Raw genomic sequence first — 21,730 nt, forward strand, 5'->3', positions numbered from 1 at the left:
AGCCATCCCAGCAGAGGAGGGAGAGTCATGTGAGCCAGCCATCACCCCACCTCCTGACAGCAAGGTTTCCCCAGAAACCAAGGCAGTGTGTGAATCAGACAATGAGCCAGCTGAGCAGACCCAGGTTCTTTTTCCAAGGATGCAGCATTGGATTTTACCAGTGGGGTCAGCCCCCCCCCCCCCCGACTACTCCCTTGCTTACCCAGTCACATTGCTTGGGACAAGAACCATGCAAATGACTGTGCCCTCCTGCTTCACTTCAAGGAGCGCAAAGGAAGTGTTTCGGGTGTTGAGGCAATGTATTAGCTTGTGCTTAAGCATGCATCTTAAAGCCCTGATTCTGAACTAATGACTATAAAACCTGTATCTTGATCTATGTTTACTGTGTCTGAGAGTAGGAGCCATTACAGTTAATAAATTATTATTATTATTTTATTTATTTATTTATTCATTCATTCATACATACATACATACATGCCCATCTGGCTGAGTTTCCCCAGCCACTCTGGGTGGCTTCCAATCAAGTGTTTAAAACAATACAGCATACAATACATATTAATGTTAATCATAACTAAAGATGAGGTATCTGCAAGACAATCACCTAAACCATAGGTTGTTTTTTTTTCTGCACAGAAGAGCTAAAAACACCAGCAAGAGCAGTTGAGCCTTGACAGCAGTTTGAATGTTTTTGGCCACTTTTCACTCACAAATCTGAAGCTTTTGAGTTCTGGTTACTCCTACCTTATCCATAGTTAAGGAGGTGGTTCAGGTTTCCACATATCACTAAGCTATGGTTAAAATTAACTACGGTTTATAAACCAGATATAAACCTTCATTAATGAGTAATCTCTAACCATAGCTATACTGCTGAACTAGATTCACATATAGCACTATGCCACAGTTCGGCATGATATGAAAACCAGGCCATTGTGTCAAGCACTGCAAGAAGGAAATGGGACATATTATACCACAAACTTATACTGGCTACCACTTGTGCAGCACAAACCAAGAAAATGTGTTTAGAAGTGCATCCTAAATTTCATTACTTCCTCCAAAGAATCAAAAGAATTGCCATTTGCTGAGAACACAAGAGACACACTCTAAAAGAATAAACTCATATCCATTTGTAATTGCAGAGACAAAACTAAATATTTGAAATCTATGGTCTAGTAGTTCTTTGCCTTATAGAAACTGAAGGTAAGTTCAGAAACAAAACAAATTTAACATGTATACTAAATGGTAAGTCCCATTGAATTCAACAGGACCTCTGAGTAAACACACTTAGAACTCCCTATTAATCTGTCTTTTCCATATAATCATAGCGTGCTAGGGCACAATAGAGAACTTTAATGATATGTTATTCTCATGATCTGAAATTTCTGGTCAGCTTTAAAACATTAAGCACTACAAAGGCTATAAGCGAACTCCAGCACTTCAATTTTAGCAATGATCTAGATAATTTTTAATGCACTTTAAAACAGAACTTGTAAAGGTTAAATTAATGTCCAGGTCCATTGAATTAAAACTCCAGAGTAGAAAATCTGCCTTTCATTAAAATGAGAAAGGTCACCTAGAAGTTTCTTTCTTTGCTCTCCAAATCCCTTACATTTTCTTAAAAGGAAAGCAAAGCAATAAGCTTTAAACAAAATGTGAAAGAACAGAGTTCTCAATACTATAGCTGCAAATGCATGTATGTCTTCAGTTCGTTCCAGGAGATCACTGCAGGAAGACTAGGAAGGAGTCTAACAGGGCAGTCTCATGTATGCCTGCCCAGAAGTAAGCACCATTGAACACAGTGGGACATACATCCAAGTAAACATGCTTGTCTCGGCTTTTAGAACAAGCAGTAATTGGCAGCTCTGGGACCTAAGCCCTTATCTCAGAAAAAAAAGTTAGTGGTATAAAGTTTTGACACATTTTTTCCATAAGCTATTTCCACACTATTTTTAAATGCTTAAGTTCATAGGATTTGTTTTAGTTTAATTGTTACCTCATTTACAATATTGACATTCCAGGGGAAATACCAGCAAAGACCCTGAAGGAAATAGTGCTCATGAAATCTTTTTAGAGTAGGACCACATCAAATAGCTTGCAAAATATGGCTGCTTATTAGAAGGACTATAGCACAAGCCTCTATAAATCTTGAATGGGTAATACGGTGGAGATGGCTAGGAGATGCTTTGGACTACAACTCCCATCTTTGTTCATGCTGGCTGGGGCTGATGAGAGCTATAGTCCAATAGCAAAGGGAAGGCACCTTGTTGGCTATCTCTAAGACATCTGGAGAGCACTAGGTTGAGGAAAGATGCTATATGCAGCCAAACCAAAAGTTGTCTAGAACCTGGAGTGTGAGCTAAGAGGTAAACTACATACAAATGCATGGAACAAAGCCCAGATGTTTGATTTGCAAACCAAAAGTAGCATCAAGAAGCTGTGACTACAGAAAAACCTATACTCCTCTGCACTACTGACTGAATTTCTGGGTGGCAATCCTGGTTGTTGTTTAGTCGTTTAGTCGTGTCCGACTCTTCGTGACCCCATGGACCAGAGAACGCCAGGCACCTCTGTCCTCCACTGCCTCCCGCAGTTTGGTCAAACTCATGCTGGTAACCTCGAAAACACTATCCAACCATCTCTTCCTCTGCCGTCCCCTTCTCCTTGTGCCCTCCATCTTTCCCAACATCAGGGTCTTCTCCAGGGAGTCTTCTCTTCTCATGAGGTGGCCAAAGTACTGGAGCCTCAGCTTCACAATCTGTCCTTCCAGTGAGCACTCAGGGTTGATTTCCTTCAGTATGGAGAGGTTTGATCTTCTTGCAGCCCATGGGACTCTCAAGAGTCTCCTCCAGCACCAGAATTCAAAAGCATCAATTCTTCGGCGATCAGCCTTCTTTATGGTCCAGCTCTCACTTCCATACATCACTACTGGGAAAACCATAGCTTTAACTATACAAACCTTTGTTGGCAAGGTGATGTCTCTACTTCTCAAGATGCTGTCTAGGCCTGTCATTGCCCTTCTCCCAAGAAGCAGGCGTCTTTTAATTTCGTGGCTGCTGTCACCATCTGCAGTGATCATTGAGCCCAAGAAAGTAAAATCTCTCACTACCTCCATTTCTTCCCCTTCTATTTGCCAGGAGGTGATGGGACCAGTGGCCATGATCTTCGTTTTTTTGATGTTGAGCTTCAGACCATATTTTGTGCTCTCCTCTTTCACCCTCATTAAAAGGTTCTTTAATTCCTCCTCACTTTCTGCCATGAAGGTTGTGTCATCTGCATATCTGAGGTTGTTGATATTTCTTCCGGCAATCTTAATTCCGGCTAGGGATTCATCCAGCCCAGCCTTTCGCATGATGAATTCTGCATATAAGTTAAATAAGCAGGGAGACAAAATACAGCCTTGTCGTACTCCTTTCCCAATTTTGAACCAATCAGTTGTTCCATATCCAGTTCTAACTGTAGCTTCTTGTCCCACATAGAGATTTCTCAGGAGACAGATGAGGTGATCTGGCACTCCCATTTCTTTAAGAACTTGCCATAGTTTGCCGTGGTCGACACAGTCAAAGGCTTTTGCATAGTCAATGAAGCAGAAGTAGATGTCTTTCTGGAACTCTCTAGCTTTCTCCATAATCCAGCGCATGTTTGCAATTTGGTCTCTGGTTCCTCTGCCTCTTCTAAATCCAGCTTGCACTTCTGGGAGTTCTCGGTCCACATACTGCTTGAGCCTTCCTTGTAGAATTTTAAGCATAACCTTGCTAGCGTGTGAAATGAGTGCAATTGTGCGGTAGTTGGAGCATTCTTTGGCACTGCCCTTCTTTGGGATTGGGATGTAGACTGATCTTCTCCAATCTTCTGGCCACTGCTGAGTTTTCCAAACTTGCTGGCATATTGAGTGTAGCACCTTAACAGCATCATCTTTTAAAATTTTAAATAGTTCAGCTGGAATATCATCACTTCCACTGGCCTTGTTATTTGCAGTGCTTTCTAAGGCCCATTTGACTTCACTTTCCAGGATGTCTGGCTCAAGGTCAGCAACCACACTACCTGGGGTATACGAGACATCCATTTCTTTCTGGTATAATTCCTCTGTGTATTCTTGCCACCTCTTCTTGATGTCTTCTGCTTCTGTTAGGTCCTTTCCACTTTTGTCCTTTATTATGGAAATCTTTGTACGAAATGTTCCTTTCATATCTCCAATTTTCTTGGCAATCCTGGACTTAATCTTAAATGGTGCCCAAGATCTCGTCCAGCACTTTGTTCTCACGGTGGCCAACCACATACCTATGAGGAGCCTTCAAGAAAAGATCAAGTACAACAGCAATCTCCCCACTTGTGATTCTCAGCAACTGATATTCAGAGGCAGACTGCCTCCCACAGTGCCTCTGATTTAAGTTAGCCATCTGCCTGGCGACAATTGCTTCTTGATTCCTCTTGCTTAAGCCTGGTTATATGCGCAAACAATGTTCACAGTATATCAGTGAGACACATAAATTAGTAACAGTCTTCTGGAGAATTATGCACTTAAGCAGGGGTTCTTGGTGCCAAATAATATAATGACCTTACCATTTATTTGTCACCTTTAACACACGGAAGAACAAACCATCAAATAAGCAAGTAACATGCATGCATTTTCTCTGTCTAAAATTGATATGTGCCAGCTATAGCATATGAGATAATGAAATACTTCATGTCTTGCTGGTAAAGTATACGAGCTGCTAAGAAAGGGGATCTCGTCATTTTACAACAAAACACTTGGCACAATTCAAATGCATTTCATGATTTTGGTGGAAGTTCATTTTTCCTCACTTAATCAATGTCTGTTGAGGGACATTGCTTTCATTTTCAAGAGATATTGGAAAAGGAATCTCTCTATATTCTTTCTATGCTCTTTTACATTTACCTTTAAGCATATGCCAACTTGCCAAATTTAAACTATTTTAAAGTGTGAGGTTGGGAAAGCTATTTCTTGCCATTAGTTTCAGTTTGGCTTGAATATTTCTGAATATCAGAAGTATAAATATTAGGCATATGTTGAAGGAAAATGAGAGAATATTACAATGACCTTATCTGTGCCAAGGAGTTTTCATTGCTGGAAGCAAGTCTTTATGTTATACAAAACACAGCAGCCATTATCTAGCCCAGAGTACTATAGACATCCTTATACTACAAATGCATAAGAAAGGTAAGCAAAGTCTACTGTTTCTCCCAGTTAGTTGTCATTCATTCTCAAGTCCCACCCATAAAATAAGGATAGGCAGAGCCTAAGATCTTGCCAATGACTTGACGCCATATTCCCCCTACCATAGGTAGGCTGTGCTTTTTCTCCTTCTCCCATTAGGGAAGGACAGGGAGAAACTTGTGAGGTGTTCATACTCTGATCTGCCTCAGAACTTTCTGCATGTGGCATAAGCAACATTGGTGATATAAAAACATTTACTATGGCCCCATAACTCCACAGTTTTAATCTGCGAACTGTTAATAGTGATTTTCAATGGGACAACTCAGGAGAAATTAGGAATGCAAAAGCAAATAGTTCTTCCTCCAGATGTAGCAAACTATGGCAGCTATGCAGTCAAACTAATTCCCATGACTTTCACAATCTAAACCAAGGCCATCTCTACCATTAGGCAAAGTGAGGCAGCAGAGCAGGGAGAAGATGTTAAGAATAGAGTTATGTGTGCCACGAAGCTTGTCATATACCCTCTTAGCTGGCCTGCTGGCCTCAAATATAGTGAAAGACATTTTCCCAGTGCCAGTATTGATGCAAGATGCAACTGCCAGTCCAGGCAGCTTCTGAACATGGAATAGGAGTGAGCACCTCAAGCAGCAAAAAGCTATGGGCCAACCTTGCATAGGGCTGTTTCCTTCATTATATTTTCCTAAACACATTAATAAACAATCTGCTCCAGCCGCAACGAAACATGTCTCTCCCGTATCAGTCCCTACAGCCACAGCAGGCACTGTAACTCTCCAATTATTTGATTTCACCCACAAACAATCACTCCTCAACTGTAGCCCAAGACAGATAGATGCCAACATCATTAACAAACATGGATAGAGAAGGAGTCATAAGATGGACGTTTGTGTAGCTACAGAGAATCAGGTGCCTATCACAAAATGCCTTTAAAAAACACATTCTAGGTCTGTACCACTTCACATAATGCATGTCAAAGTTGCATTTCTAAACACTTTACTATATCACAAACTCCATAAACATAAAAGGCCCGTCTAGATCCTTTCTAGATGTGGAGAATATTGAGACATGCACACTCCAGCTTCATTACAAAGTGATAACCGTGCACCACATGCTTTTTTAAATGTTTGAACCGATGTCAGACATTCATGAAATTTCCTGGAAGGTGGTTGGTTGCATGCATACATATGAGAAATGCTCATGACTCTTCACAATGACAGCATCTTCAGATGCTTCCTGATCCTGCCTCTTGCATTCTGGATCAGGTCCTTGAAAACAAGGGGTTGGGTTCACCTTGCAGAGATTTTTTTTTTACCACCAACCAGAGTAGAACTCTGCTTAGTTAGTAGCCACTTCCAGCCATGGGAGCAAAGACTGGATCCAATCCAAATTTTGCATTTATTTCAGAAACCATATAAAAATTCCTCACAGAAATTATTCACCACCTTCCTAGCTACTAGGAGCAAACCTGATATTTTGAGATGTCACCCAAAAAAAAAAATATTCTTGCTCAACCATGGATTTTTAGGGACTATTCCACACTCATTTTCAACTTCAGGATATAACAGCGTTTTGAAAATCTATTGTTTTGAGTTAGCTTCAGTGCATGGATATTTATAAAAGAGGTCACAGCATAATCTTATTCCGTCCACTCATTCAATTTAATATTCTTGCACATGTGGCAACATTCCTTTAGTTCATTGTTATGCTATTTATTTTTATTGGGTGCATGGGCTTGAATTGCTGGAGTTCTAAATATTGGCCATGATTCAAGCACTCTGAGGCGAGCGTAAAACAAAATGCTACTCTGTGAACACCAAAATAAACATCAAGAATGATAAACAGAAGTGTAATTTACAAAGTACATGAGGATCACATACTGAATCGAGACATTCAGATAACTGAGTGTTGACTAATGATAGTTGATTATATCCATGAAACCTCAAATCAACCACTTGATTTGCAATATTGCACTTGCTGGCCTTAGACCTGACATAGGTTGATGCAGAAGCAGCCGTGAACCAAATTGCAACAAATGCTCAGCAGATGTGCTACTGGCTTGCAGTTCCAGTTCATTCAGAAAGGTCCCGTCCCCCTGTCCCCCCCCCCCCCAGGAATGGAACAACCAGTTGCTCCTTCAGCCTCTGTCAATAATGTTCTCTTCAGAAAACAGTATTTCAAGGGTTAAGCAAGTGGAGGTTTTCAAAATCATACCCTGGGACGTTAGTTCTACTTGTATCGTCTTTTACCTTGGCACAAAACCACTGAAAATGATCCAAAAACGATAAACATCTACTGAGGTCATTTCTGCAGTACTGTGGCGCTACAGTTCTATTCAAACACGGTGGGCTGTGTGCCTGTGACTCATTCAGTTCATTAAGCAAATCCAGCCGAGATTTGTGAAGATGTTGGAAAGAGTGGCATCTAGTGGTTCCTTCTGGCAGGTGGGTTCCATATATCAAATCAAACATCTTAGTAATGAAAAGGCAACTGAGGGAAAATCCGAGAGCTAATAAAACAGGGACACAATAGGTTCCTTTAAAATGCACACTCCGAGTTTGGAAGAAACAAGGTGGAAGCAAGCAGGTCATTCTGCTTCCTTCTTTGAGGGGCATTCTTGGTTTGGAATTTAGTGCTGCATACCAGAATCCCTGTTTATTAATAATATAATCCAGCAGTGTTAATGACAAACAGCAACCTATTTCAATTTTCCCATCAGGTAACTGTCAATCCCATTTATCTTAGCTATAAACTGAGAAAATATTTTCAAAATGTTCCATGGCTGGCAGTTTCTGTGCTAACTTGCTTCCAAGTGACACATTTATTGAGCATTTATCCTGAGTTCTTCACAGAGAATTTGACAATGTTGTCTATTTATTATTTTTATGTAGGCCATTGATTCTAACTTGTTTGCAAGGAGGCTAGATGACATCGCGTAAAAGCAAGTGTAATCCCACACTTTTTCTGCACATTTCCCCATCACTTTCATTACTGCAGAAGTCCAATTTTGGGAGGAAGCAAATACATTGCACAAGACTTCCCAATCACCTATAATTGTGTAACCTGAATTTCCCAATATGTGACCGAATCCCACCCCCCAAATAGTCTATAATAAAGTGATAGGTTTCAAATTAATTATCTGTCTCTTGTTCTTTGGTAGCCTTCTTGCAACATAGTTGCTGGTACCACCTGACCACAGAAAGTTTATACATCATTTTCCATTGCCTTGCCATTTCCAGTCTTCTGGTCTTTAGTCTAAAGGTAAGCAGTTCTGCATGTCATAGGTTTTTATTTTCTGTCATAGTTGAGTAGCAAGGCTAGCATTAGGTCTACATGCAATAATTTAACCTGTAACTTCTGACATTTCCAATAATGCTTCCACCAAAAAAATTAGTTGCCTTTTTGCCATAACCATAACAAATAGTAGAAAGACCCTGTACTCCCACATCCTCTCCAACATAATGACCTTACCTCCTGATCAATGTGTCTTGAACCCCTGGCAACTGGTCCTGCTGGTGTATAAAGTCCCAAGGGCACATGCTATCAGGTAGTCCAGTAGTCCAATAGGTCAGGAAACACATGGTCAGGGAACCTGGAGTTGAGTCCCGAAAAGCACAGTCCCATGGAACTTCTAAGACACCCAAGCTGTGGCCTATCAATATGGAAAGTTAAGCAGACACAGCACCTCAGCTCTGCTTACCCTTTCACCCCTTGACTCTTAATTGCAGCATCTGGGCTTGACGAGGCATGTGACCCTCACCTGTTCCAAGCCTACTCCAGCTGAGGAATCACATAGCTCCTACCAGAGCTAACGAGCCCCGCCTGGCCAGCTAGGGAGCTGGGCTGTGGGCCCTTGCTTGCCTCAGCTCCCTCTGCTCCCTACACCTCAGAGCCCACCATGTTCATGGAGATGGGGGCCCCTCTGGCTCTGGTGATGGGTCCTTCTAGCTCTGGTTCTTGTGCACTGACCCCCCATCCCCTTGTCATCCTCTGTCACCCCATGAGTACTTTCTATGCCCCCAACTTCTCCTCCTCCACTCCCAGCTTTGCCCCGGTGTGAACCAGTAGCAGCTACATCCCTCACCAAGATCCTCTTCCTCCTCTCGGTCGTCCTGCCCATTCATGACATCATGATTCAGGATTAGTGGGGTGAAGTGCCATCGATGTACAACACTGAGGGAGATTTCTTGTACATGTGCCAACACTTATTTGAATGGCTTTTCTGACCATGTTGCATTCCATACTATAGGGTCTATTTTTCTTTCTATATCTTCCTCCCATACTGTTTTCAGATTATCCACAGTTCCCGTGGACTTGCCATCCAAGATCATGTATGCATGTATGCACTTAAGACTTAACATTCCAAATTATAATCAATGTGGTATGTTAAATTTACTAACTATATTCAGGCTCTGCTCACTTTATTCCTAATTATGGGTTGGTGCTAAGGTGTCAGTATGCCATTTTGTTTTGCATTTGCATGCACACCCTTTTTTGGCATCATCTCATATATTTGGATGCCAAAGGCAACAAACCTTACACTAAAGCAATTGAGTGAATTATTGTCACAAACCTACTTGCTGGCAGAGACTAACTTCGTAGGAATCAGATCAGATGTATCATGTCAGTAATCAATCATCAGATATTTTTTTAAAGTTCTGTTTGATATTTGAAGATTGTCTCCTTCCTTGTTCAATTGAACAATACTGATTGTGGAAATGTCTAACAAAAAGAAGCTGCAGGCATTTAACCAATACATTACTTTCTGCATATGTGCGCACACAAACATGTACAATTCACGGAGGAGCCTATGAAGGGTTGCAGACCAGACTGCCAAAAGCATTGAGGCATTTGCTTTTTAGCTCTAGAGCCTGTCTGCCTATTAGAGACAGCACAGCTGAGGATCCTCAGTGACATGTGGCGTCTCTGGCAAACATTTAAGAAAATAAGTTGGCAACCTTATGAAAGGAGCATGAATGAAAGGACAGCCACAATGCTGATCTGCTGCAAAGCTGGTTAATAAATCAATGATTCTGAGAAACTGGAAAAATAAACTGCCACCCATAAATGGAAAACAGGACCAAGTCTAGATATTTGGACTGTGTGTGCTCAAGGCCTGCTTCTGCACTTCTCCATAGGCTACTCTCCTTTTCCCCATTACTACCATTTTTCTCCAAGGATTTATTCAATGCTCCCCTGCCCAATATGAATTTGAGAATCAGGGTCCTGAAGAAACCATTTACCCCCATTTTGAAACTCAAGGGTTTTTGTTGTTGCTGTTGTGTTGTTTTAAAGTGTAACAAGCAATTTATTTTCTCAGACATTTCTTGAATTTTGCAACAAAATTCAGGAAAAGATCACAATGATGGAAGACTTCATCAAGTAATGCTAATTAAAAACCTCAATATTTACCTACTAGTAATTCTGTGTCTAGCATGAGATCACTGCCCCACTTGATACTCCTCCTATCTTTTGTCTGAATAATCTGTGCCCATCTACTTCCTGAGGAGTTTTTTCCCTTATTACTTTGCTTGCATAAAATCTAATAAAATTATTCATAGGATGAATCACATATTCCAGTAGTGTCATGGCAGAGAAGCTTTTAAATGATTTTCTGTGTTTGTACACTGGGATGTGATCAAACAGAACTTATTCAGGTTTTTATTTACTAGTAAAATGGAAAAGATTCTAGTCATAAATGTTGCACAACAATGTTACAGGCTGAACCCATTTACCTACGGAGATAATTCCACCAACATGAAGGCTGGTACCATCTCAACCCAGCTGGAAAAAAATAGAGAAGTCCAAAATCTGGTGTTGTAAAGGATTAAGTTAAAATAAAACTTAAGAAATTAAGTTAAAATTTATCTTTCTGTTTGCTATACCTTTTTATTTTGCATAATACATTTCACAGTGTGTTTTATGTAAATTTGATAGAACAAGTAACAAATAGATGTATTTGTGTAGAACTTGGAATCAAAATTGGCCCCACCATTTGAGTAAGTGGTCCACCCCAAAATAACTGAACTTCTTTTAATAATGTCTATATAACCGTTACAGTCAAACAGATGCTTAAGAGGGCAAATGACAAATTGTAAGACGGAAAACAGAAAAAAAAATATAAAGAAAAACAGCAGTAAGCAAAGAGACAGTTCTACCCAAAATAATGTGTTCAAAAGCAAGTAAATCTTTACTTGGTGTCCAAAAGAATAATAATGTGGGCCAATCTGTGAAAAGAGTTTCAGAGTTGTAGCACTAGCAGGAAAGTTTCTGTTCTATGAACAGAAATGTACTTGCAACCCAACCAGCAGAAGGACGGTCCACATTAGAACTATCCTATGAAGATCTCAGCAATCTGCTGATGTTAATATTTTAGCATAAAATGCCATACTCACCAACCTTGCTTATTTTTTAAAAATGCAATATTTTTATCATTGATACTAATGAAAAGCCTTTAATAAACTTACAGTAATGAATATACACATTTCTATCTTATTCTACTAGTGTCCATGTACCACTCAGGGTGATCACTCTTTATTTCTCATCTATGAGCAGCAACTTTATTCATTTATTGGTACAAATCACATAGTATAAAATATGAAAAGGAAGGGGAAATGAAAGAACCAGTGAACAGAGTTTTGGATGTACTACAGACTGTGCCTTTACAGACGTGGTACTTTTACCCATTGTGAAAGTTCATGATACACATTCATAGAATCTTGCTATCATATTCATAGACTCATTGAATATATGAGTCAAATCGTTGAATTCGAAGGGACCACAAGGGTCATCTAGTCCAACCCCCTGCAATGCAGGAGGCCAGTCCATGCCTGAGGACACTGGGGGTGGGGGTGGAGAGAGAGCAGGGCCGTCTTTAGCATATGCGCCGCTGGGGTTGAAAGATCCACCCAGTGCCCCCAAATTTAGTTTAGCCACCCCCAAATTTTTTAGAGGGTCAAACTCAAAGTTGTTGACCTTTTTTGGGGGAGGAAAATCGCTCACCTGTAACAACAACGCAGCAGTAATAACTGCTTTTGTTTCCTGACTCGTTGGGAATATTTGATGCTATGGAGTAACAGAGTGACGGAGGAAGGGGACGGGGACTTTTGAGAGGGACCGGTATACAGTAGGTATACATTTGATGCGCCCCCCCAATACATCTGGCACTCCCTAGAATTTGGCGCCGGGGTGCCCCGCAGCCCTTGCACCCCCGGGTAAAGACAGGGGGGAGAGGGGGGGAAGGAACCTGCACTTAAGAACAGGACTATAGTATGTGACTAAAGTTGCATATAGTTTGGCCCTTAGTACCATCTTGTAAGGAAGAAATAGCACACTTATTATGATTTTAGGTAGGAATACTTAATTATTAATGATGTGTTTATACCATTTAAGACACATCATCCCTATGTGATTTACACAAGATGTTAACATTGCAATATAAAAATTTCCACAAAATAAAGCAATAAAACATTCAATACATAAATCAATAAAAATGATTGCTGTTTGCACCTTATATGCTATTATTATATCCTATCTGAGATTGGAATGAGAAAGAACTGTGTGAGTTGGGAATGAGATCCCAACTGTATGAACTCAAAGCCTGGATAATCTATTTGTCCCTATTTTTTGATTTGGTAACTGGGAGAATTAGGCAAGGCATATCCATTTGTTATGCAGAGGATACACTGTAATACACACACATCCAGATTTAAAGATGAGCATACATACTTGTTCTTTATGAAATTAAACTGAGCATTCCCTGTTCAGATTGCTTCCTAGTCTAAAAGCTCATCATCAGAGTGAAGCTGATTCGATGACTGCTGGAGTCCCAGCTTCTCTTCCAACTGGAAAGATATCAGATCTTTTCTGGTGATTATCCCAACAACCTGGTTCTGCAAATCAACAACTGTCAGGTGCCGAAGGCCCAGAGACCGAAATATGATGTATGTGCGTTGCAGTGAGAAATGGGCTTGAACCGACACTGCAGATTTGTTTATGTAGGGCTCCTGCAATATAAAGTAAAGGACACATTAAGAGAAAACAGGTGTAACCTTATCATATCTTAACTCCCAAATGAAAGAAGAGCACAATGCAGTGGTCGTTGTTGTTTTATCTCATTTGTACATTCAAATTATTTCTTTTTTAAAAAACATGGTATAATAGTGGTTTCATTTTTCACTAGAATTTCACATTGATACAGGAATGTACACAGATCATACAGGGAAGGGCAGTTAAAGCTAAACTCCAGCGGTACGTTCAAGAGTTCTACGTAGCTTTGATAGGCATGTGGCAGTTTGTTAAACCAAATACGTTTTATAGTGAGGTTTTGTTACATTGCTCTTAATGACATCCTACAGCATTCCACAGCAGACACTTGCAGAAAGAAAGAACGAAAGAACAAAAAGGGGAAATAAAATTAATCTATTTCTAAGAAGGCAATTTTAAATACCACTCTGGCGCTCAGAATACAAGGTAGTTTGGCTGAAGAACCACTGCAGCTACCAGTTTTGCTACAAGCAAAGCAAAGAGTCACTGCACATAGGGCAGCCTTTCTCAACCTGTGGGTCCCCAGATGTTGTTGAACTACAACTCCCATCACCCCTAACTAGCAAGACCAGAGCTCAGGGATGTTGGGAGTTGTAGTCCAACAACATCTGGGGACCCACAGGCTGAGAACCACTGACATAGGGTCTTCTTCTTACATGGAGATGGGTTCCATAAAGCAGAGTCAGGGTTTCACACATAAAGCTACGGAGTTTATTTCTGTGTAGGAAAAGCTAGATGCACAGCACAAGTGTATTTTGCCACAACCATGCCTGTCAGGAAGCTGATGTGCAGAGGGGTGATCTCATGGTCAAGGAAACATCAGGTATGAAGTGGCCTTGAGGTTAAATCCATTGTTTCTACATTTACTGAATTGTTACAGCAGAAAGTTTAATGCAGATGGACAATTCCTAAAACTAAAAACAAACACCCCAAGTCAAGAAACATTCTCACTTGGTGACAATCACTCACATTTTTATAGTTCCAGGGCTAGATTGCTGCAAAACACTCTTGCTGGGGTTTCCCTGACAACTGTTCAGAAGCTTCAACTCATGTTGATGGTTGCCCCTGGTGAATTGCTCCACTGGAAATGTACACAGCACTGCTCAATGTGATCTGAATACTGATTCTGGATGGTCCTCAAGACACAAACTGGAAAGCCCTCTGCCAGAAAGCCCCCAACCACTTGGATCCAACATACCTACCATCTCCCACCTCTCTTATATCACAACCACAAGGTTAACCAAAATCACCTTAATGAGGTTGCTGTGTGTGTGCCATAGGTAGGAGACAATGCTTGTAGAAAGACATAAGGGAGTCCTTAGGTTGTCCTCCAGCTACTGATAAATAAAATATTGTCATTCACAGACAACACAGTGCTGCTGCTGCTGCTGCTGCCGCTATTCTTCTAGTCACTTTATGAGGGATCCAAACAAAGCTGCCTCTCACTTTAGCTTTCCAACACAGCAGTGAAATATGAAAATATATATGGGAATACAGAGACAGGAAAATAAGTTTTTTCCTTGTGCTGTTTGAGAGCAGGGAAAACTCAAGAGCTTTGCTATACATTGTGTCTTTGCAATTCCATAGGAGTCAAACACTGACATTTAAATGATTTGTTCCATTAACACTGGATCTTTTCGCCAATCTGGAACGTGTTTTAATCGCAAACCCCCTTGAAATGGTTGCCTTTGTTGTATTTTCTTGTTGGCTCATCGTATCAACATCTGTTATGTTTATATAATATGAATTAAAACTCAGGAATGCTGTTTGTACTCGGCTACTTTTGTTGAGAGTGTAGCGTCCCGGGATTGGCAGTGTTTATGTAAATCAGTGTAGCTGACAGAGCCGTCATAAACAGAAGAGAAAATATAACAAACACATTGTTCATGGAGGAAATGTTTGTTTTCAGAGCTGGCTCCGCTCTTACCAGATTGATGAAGCGTTGCTGATACTGAGGGTCCGTAGTGTAGCGACCCAACAACATGGTCATCCGTTGCTGATTAGGCAGTTTTTCAACTCTGATCTGCAATAGACAAGATGCATCACTATTATTTTGTGCAGTGCAGTGCAATGCAATGCAACCAGGTGTAATTTCTAGCATGGAAACCTATTAGCACAGAAAAATTCACTGAAGTTCTTTACCCTATGGGGCAAAGGTCCTGGGAGGGGGGGAGACATCTAAATCCAGCAGGTCAAGGTGATGGTTTCTGTACATGCTGTAGTGCAAGGTGAGAGCAGATAGAGCTTCCCTACCCTGGGAGGGTAGCCCATCTAGGAGAAGGAAAACTCTGATCTTAAACCTCTGCTGCCTTGTGGATCTTTGGAAGAAGAAAAGACTAAGGAGTAAACCCTACTCAAATATGGAGTGGATTCCTTAAGATGGAGGATGGCACCCTGCGTGCCTCCTTCCAGCAACTCCTGCAGCCAAACTAGTGCTAACTGTATTGCTCTGCTTTCCTTTGGACCACATCAGTGACACCAAGAGGGGGTGGGGTCTTGTTGTATAAGCAACCCAGGACCTCCATACACATTGGCCAGGCTTGCACCCTAGGGAAGTCATTTTGGGGCTGCTAATGCAGCAGTTTGACTTAAAGAAGCATACTCCATTGTCTCTTGAGACAGACAGATGCTATCAAAAACAGCAGATTGAGATCTGGGAGAAAGGCAACTCATGCCGGATTGATTTATATTCCACTTTTCTGCAATGCCCCAACTCAGCATGGATTCACAACAGATACATATACAAGAATATATTCCATTACAGGTTTATTACAAAACTAGAAATTATCAAAATCACCAAAATCACAGAATAAACTATTTCAATAATCAATAATAATCAGCCCTATAAACTTCTATGTAATCATCTCCCTTGTAGAACTGGATTTTCCTAGAAATGTTGCTTGGAGCACTACTATAGTGCTCCACTACTTTGAAATTGTTACATCTGAACACAGGAAAAAACAGTCACTCACATTCTTACCAGCCTTTTGCAGCAAAAAATTCCACTCTGGGAACAGAATAGCCAATAAAGCTAGGCTGCTATAAGCAGGAAGCAGGAGAAGGGGGGGTTGTGTAACATGTATGTAGTATTTACCAACCACTTCTTTCAAAATTAGCAGTATGATCTCCAGGAGGGCCAGCGTCAGGTTTTAGCAGACCCTTGGGCAAGATGCCCAGAGTGGGATCCCTCTCTGCGTGGACCCATGTCCTTCACATTCCTGTATCTACAGCCCTTTTACTTGCCCTTTTCCATTAGGCCTAATTCATAGAGCCACTCAGCATGAGAGGATAGGGGGATTGGAAAGTGCTGTTCCTTGCTCACTTACTTAAAAGGAACAAGTGAACAGACAGCAATAGGGAGGAGGAGAAACAGCAATATCTGGGGGGCTCCAGAGAAAATCAGTGGGTCCTTTGCTAGGGGGTAAGGCTCAGTAAATGCCCACCCTGGTCCTCAGATCCAGAAGTGTTCCCTGTTCCGTGTGTGTGTGTGTGTGTGTGTGTGTGTGTGTGTAAGATAAATAAAAGGGCATTTATTACCTTCTGATAGGAAAGAAGAGGTGCACAAGATTCAGAGTCTTCTGTAGTCTCCTTTTCAAAGACGGCTTCGTTTTCCAATAGCACACAGAGCTCAAGCCTAGTTTCATGAAGAATACATTCATCAGCAGACCAAATGACCACTCCAAAATAGCTATGAGACCAAGATTATTTTTTTATCCAGAATTTTTCATCTGCATTGTTCCTCTGGGCATTAGCCTTCATGATGGCTCAATTCTGTACTCCCAGTGAACATTCAAATAAACATCAGACAGGGGATGAGCTCATACAACTATTAGCAACTAACAGTAGTGTTACACCATAGTCTTCCATACTGCCGGGCCAAAATTCACAGGTAAGAACCAAAACCCTATTATTTTGTGTTCTCTAATTCCCTAAAAGGAGAGGAAGTTCAAAAGTTGCACTACCACTAGGTTTAGTTTCCTTCGGGGCACTAGAGACTTACAGTTTCTTTGGAACGTATGACTAACAAAGTCAGAGGCAGTTGGTTGGCCTACAGTGAATGTGATAGGCTGGATTAGGTGGACTTTCAGTCTGATCTAGCTAAATTCTTATGCTTACAGCATGTATGTATGGCAAACTGAACACCTCTATAGTTTTAAATGGGATGGTATATAACACAATAAATTCAGTTTGCCACACAAAAGCGATATCTTCATTAGAATTATTGTTGTTTTTTTAATGACAGCTGGTCATGCCACCTACTGCTCATATGACCTACTGACACCCTACATAACTTCCATTGGCTTGGGATTTGTTATTTGCTCTTCTTTTTCTATTGATTAAATGTGACCATTCAATTTTGTTGTAAGTTTATATGGCAAAAGAAATATTTATACTTGATAGAAGGAAGAAAAAGAAAGTTTGAGCAACCTTCTCTTAAAAATATTATCTGCATCTCTCACACAGCCTTCCTTTATCTATGGTATATAAATTATTATACATCCATCTTGCATCATGTTTTGTATTAAATCAAGATATTATGGTTTAAACAGCAGCTGTACTCGAAACCATATATATCTGCAACCTGATTCAATTTTCAAATAGCTGTTATTATGGGTCTGTTTGAAAGAAATTGCCTCACAGAGAAACAGAATTGGTTTAACAGATATATCAAATGATACCTTGCAGAAGACTTGACATGCAATCTAAACACAAGCTGAGCAAGGTTGTATTCAGTTACTCTCTAGTTCATTCAAGTGGAGGTTTAATAGGTAATAGGCATTTTGTTAATGTAAACAGCAGGAGCCAATGCGAAATTATTATCTGGTTGTAAATGTGCAAAGAGCATTATGATATCTATCCTCGTACAAATCCCGCGAGATAGCCCATTACAATGCCAGTTTTACATTTGGAATCTTAGCCATTGGCCTCTTCCCATATGGCCATCTGAAATCTCATTTATATCTACCATTCAATTCTGTTATGAGTTGACTTTTTCTAGACACTGTTAAATTTCATTAAAATTATGAGCCTGAAAAGAGTGGCAGCTGTTTCATGTTCACACATTAGACAACTTTTTCAGTACAGACATACATGAGCCATTTACAGACATTAGATCCAAGTAGAATGAACATATTCATGTTGGATGAATGGGTGTTACATTGCCAACCCCTGACCTATGCATCTTTGTTTGACATGAACAGAGCCTGAAAACAGCCTACACGCCCACCCTTACACATATATGAGCTCACTACTGATATTCAGAAAAATGTGTATCAGTTGTGGATGGGACTGGCTATTGCAATATTGCTCCCCTCACATTTGAGCAGTCTTTAAACCCAGATCAGGTGTCACTAAAAGGCTCCCATGAGGCTGACTGCTCTAACTTATCCCGGACACAAGTCAATAATTCTACCTAACTTGACTTTGTTCCTACACCAGTTGAGGTTCATGTAAAGAGCCAGTAGAGTACAGCTTGCTATGCTATCAAAGCCACTGTAAAAGGGATCATGTAAGTGGGGGTCAGTGTGGGACACCATTCAGGCTAGATGCAAAGGAAGCTTCAGAGTTAGGGTGTTTCAAAGGCAGTTAATGGAAATATGGCGTGTGTTCAATATATCTATCAATTCCAACAGAAAGTCTTTGTGGCACTGTGCAAACTAACAAATCTATTATGGCATAAGCATTCACTGACTCATATCCAGGAAAGCTTATGCCACAATAAATGTCTTAGTCTTTAAGATGCCATGAAGACTTCATTATTTTTGCTGCCGCAGACTCACACAGTTACCCTTCTGGAAACTATCCATGTCACTTTGTTTTCCTCTTCAGGCAATAAAGGGTTTAGGAATTCCCCAAGCATGAACATGCTTTATCTGGTATTCTTAAATAATAGCTCTGAACTGAACTGTGCTCCATACTCTGGTTCAGAACATAAGAACAGCTTGTTGAATCAGGCCAATGGGCCATTTAGTCCAGCCTCCTGTTCTCATGGTGGCTACCCAATGCCGGTTAGATGACAGCAAACATGACCTGAGCACAGCAACACTGCCCACCTATGATTCTCAGCAACTGGTATTCAAAGGTCTATTGCCTCTGTTAGCAGAGGAAGAACATAGCAATAGCTGTGATGTAACAAGCCATTGTAGTTACATATTGTATGTGTGCCCTAACAAAAGCTGCCCTACTTCAAACATTTTCACACCTGAAGCAAAAACTCCAAACAGGGCCCCTTTGACCACTGTACATGCTCAGAGAGATGGAGTCTGCATGCAAGAAAATGACACCTTCTCTGGAATTTGCTGCCTGAAATGTTAGTAAGGATGGCTGCTGGAAGCTTATAAAAAGCTGTGCTGTCAGGTGGATTACATACATATGGTGCCAATTTCTGTGCATCTGCTGTTCCAAAGAGAATTATTTCACCTACTTTATTGAAAGGCAATTGAAGATTAGATATCTGATCACCATAAAAAGCTATAAGAAACAAAAACAGCAATAATGGTGTTTTGCCAAAAATGAAAATCACCCTGTTTTAGTTCTGACCTGGAGTTTGTTATTTTCCTAAAACAAGTCCATACTAGCTGTGTTTCTTAGGAGTAAAACAAATGTCCCATTTAGTACAATGCAAAAGAAAAGGAACATTTGTTTGCCACCCGAGTCTAGCTGGTAAGTTTGATCATATTCCAAATTATTCAGCTTTGGCCTGAAATAAACCAGCAGGGAATCACATAGGAGCTAGGCTTTGAGAAATGAAAGAAAAATCTGGATAATGAAAAAGGCACATGGACACGCAATACGTATATGCTGCAAGTACGATGAAGGAAAGTTTTGGAACACCACTAATGAAAAACAATCCAAGGCTATTAAACTTGCCACATTCAAGAGAAAAATGAGCACCCATTATTTCACTTGGACTTGCAGAAGTCATGCTTCAGAAGTATAACAAGATCATTCTTTGATGTTGCACATATCCTTCCTATCACATCATCAAGTCTCTAAAACAGCAGCCCAAGCATGTTTCTTGCACTATATTTTGGGCTTAACAGGAAGTTCTAGAGATCAGACGGTGAACTGGCAATTGTTACTCTGCTCTTTATTTATTTAGAAAGGAAGAAACCCCTTTAGGAAAGAACCTCTTTTCAAAGGTAGCCTGGCAAGGCCTTAGAGCATTTTTAATTTATGATATTAGCTATGAAACAGGCATCCTAAAGACACACATTTAAGATTGCCCATTTGTACCCAAAGCTCCCACATTAGATACTATTCATTCCTGAGCACTATGCTAAAGCTATCAGAATGGGAAAGGTCTTGTATCCCACCCTTGCGCAAAAATTTCTTTCTCTGTGGATATAGAAAATTCTACACATTGGGGAACTGGCAGACATATTATAATTATTATTATAATTATTATTATTATTATTATCCCTGACAAAATAGTTACAAAATGCACTCAATGTAGATTAAGCAATTGTTGTGGGGGTACATTCTAATAGAAGAAGAAGAAGAAGAAGAAGAAGAAGAAGAAGAAGAAGAAGAAGAAGAAGAAGAAGAAGTCCAAGCAATTATACTATGGGTGAGATAATCAAGACATCACATTTCATCCTGCATTTTACTGTCTACATTTGACTTTATAGAAATGTGTCTAAGAATATGGGGTATACAGTGGCACCTCTGGTTACGAATTTAATTCGGACCAGAGGTCTGTTCTTAAGCTGAAACCATTCTTATCCTGAGGCACGCTTTCGCTAATGGGGCCTCCAGTGCGTGATTTCCGTTCGCATCCTGGGGCAAAGTTCGCAACCAGGAGCAGCTACTTCCAGGTTAGTGGAGCTCATAACCAGAAGAGTGCATAACCAGAGGTACCACTGTGCATCCAATGGAGAACGAAATTGAAGAGTCAGGCAGATCTTCTTGTGCAGAAGGTTCCACAAGCAGAAAAGTGTTATTTGTATGGACATACAGGCTGTTGCACAATTATTTCACAAGTCGACCTGTTGTGATAGATTCTTCTGTTGCCCAACATTTATAAATGGACCTCTGTTAGCACAAGAGACATTGCACCCATAGACTGAAAGCACCGAATACAATCCTGTGAGTGGCAAAATTATACAACTTGATTATAAATATCTTTCCAAGAACAGTAACTGACTCCATGCAGCTACAACTTATTCAACCAGAATATGCTGCAAAGCCAACTGATGTGATTAGTCTAATTCAGGGGTGGCCAACTCCCATGAGACTGTGATCTGTACTCACAGAGTTAAAAACTGGCAGTGACTACCCCCTTTTGTGGGGTTCAGGTCAAAGTTGTTGAGCTTCTTTTAGGGAGGAGGAAAGCTGCGTTTTGGGGGGGGGTGCAGGAAAAAAATGCTTAGCTTTTTTTAGGGGAGCCAAACTTGTTGAACTTCTTTGGGTGGCGCAGTGGTTTGAACCACTGAGCTTCTTGGGCTTGCCAATCAGAAGGCTGGCAGTTCAAATCCCCATGACGGGGTGAGCTCC

At 40.6% G+C, this 21,730-nt stretch overlaps 1 protein-coding gene across 1 annotated transcript in view; it reads right to left on the reverse strand.

Annotated features, from left to right (window-relative positions):
- Positions 1-12,431: 12,431 nt before the first annotated feature.
- Positions 12,432-21,730, reverse strand: part of LOC310848559 (chloride channel protein C-like) — a 66,560-nt gene continuing 57,261 nt past the window's right edge. Inside the window, exons 14-16 of the mRNA XM_083747751.1 lie at positions 16,772-16,868; positions 15,162-15,257; positions 12,432-13,194 (exon numbers count right to left, since the gene is read on the reverse strand). Coding sequence (XP_083603877.1) covers positions 12,964-13,194; positions 15,162-15,257; positions 16,772-16,868 — 424 coding nt within the window. The 3' untranslated portion in view covers positions 12,432-12,963. The remainder of the gene's footprint in view (positions 13,195-15,161; positions 15,258-16,771; positions 16,869-21,730) is intronic.

Source organism: Podarcis gaigeae (genome assembly GCF_964106915.1).
Source record: "Podarcis gaigeae genome assembly, chromosome: 7".
NCBI classification, from domain to species: Eukaryota; Metazoa; Chordata; class Lepidosauria; order Squamata; family Lacertidae; genus Podarcis; species Podarcis gaigeae.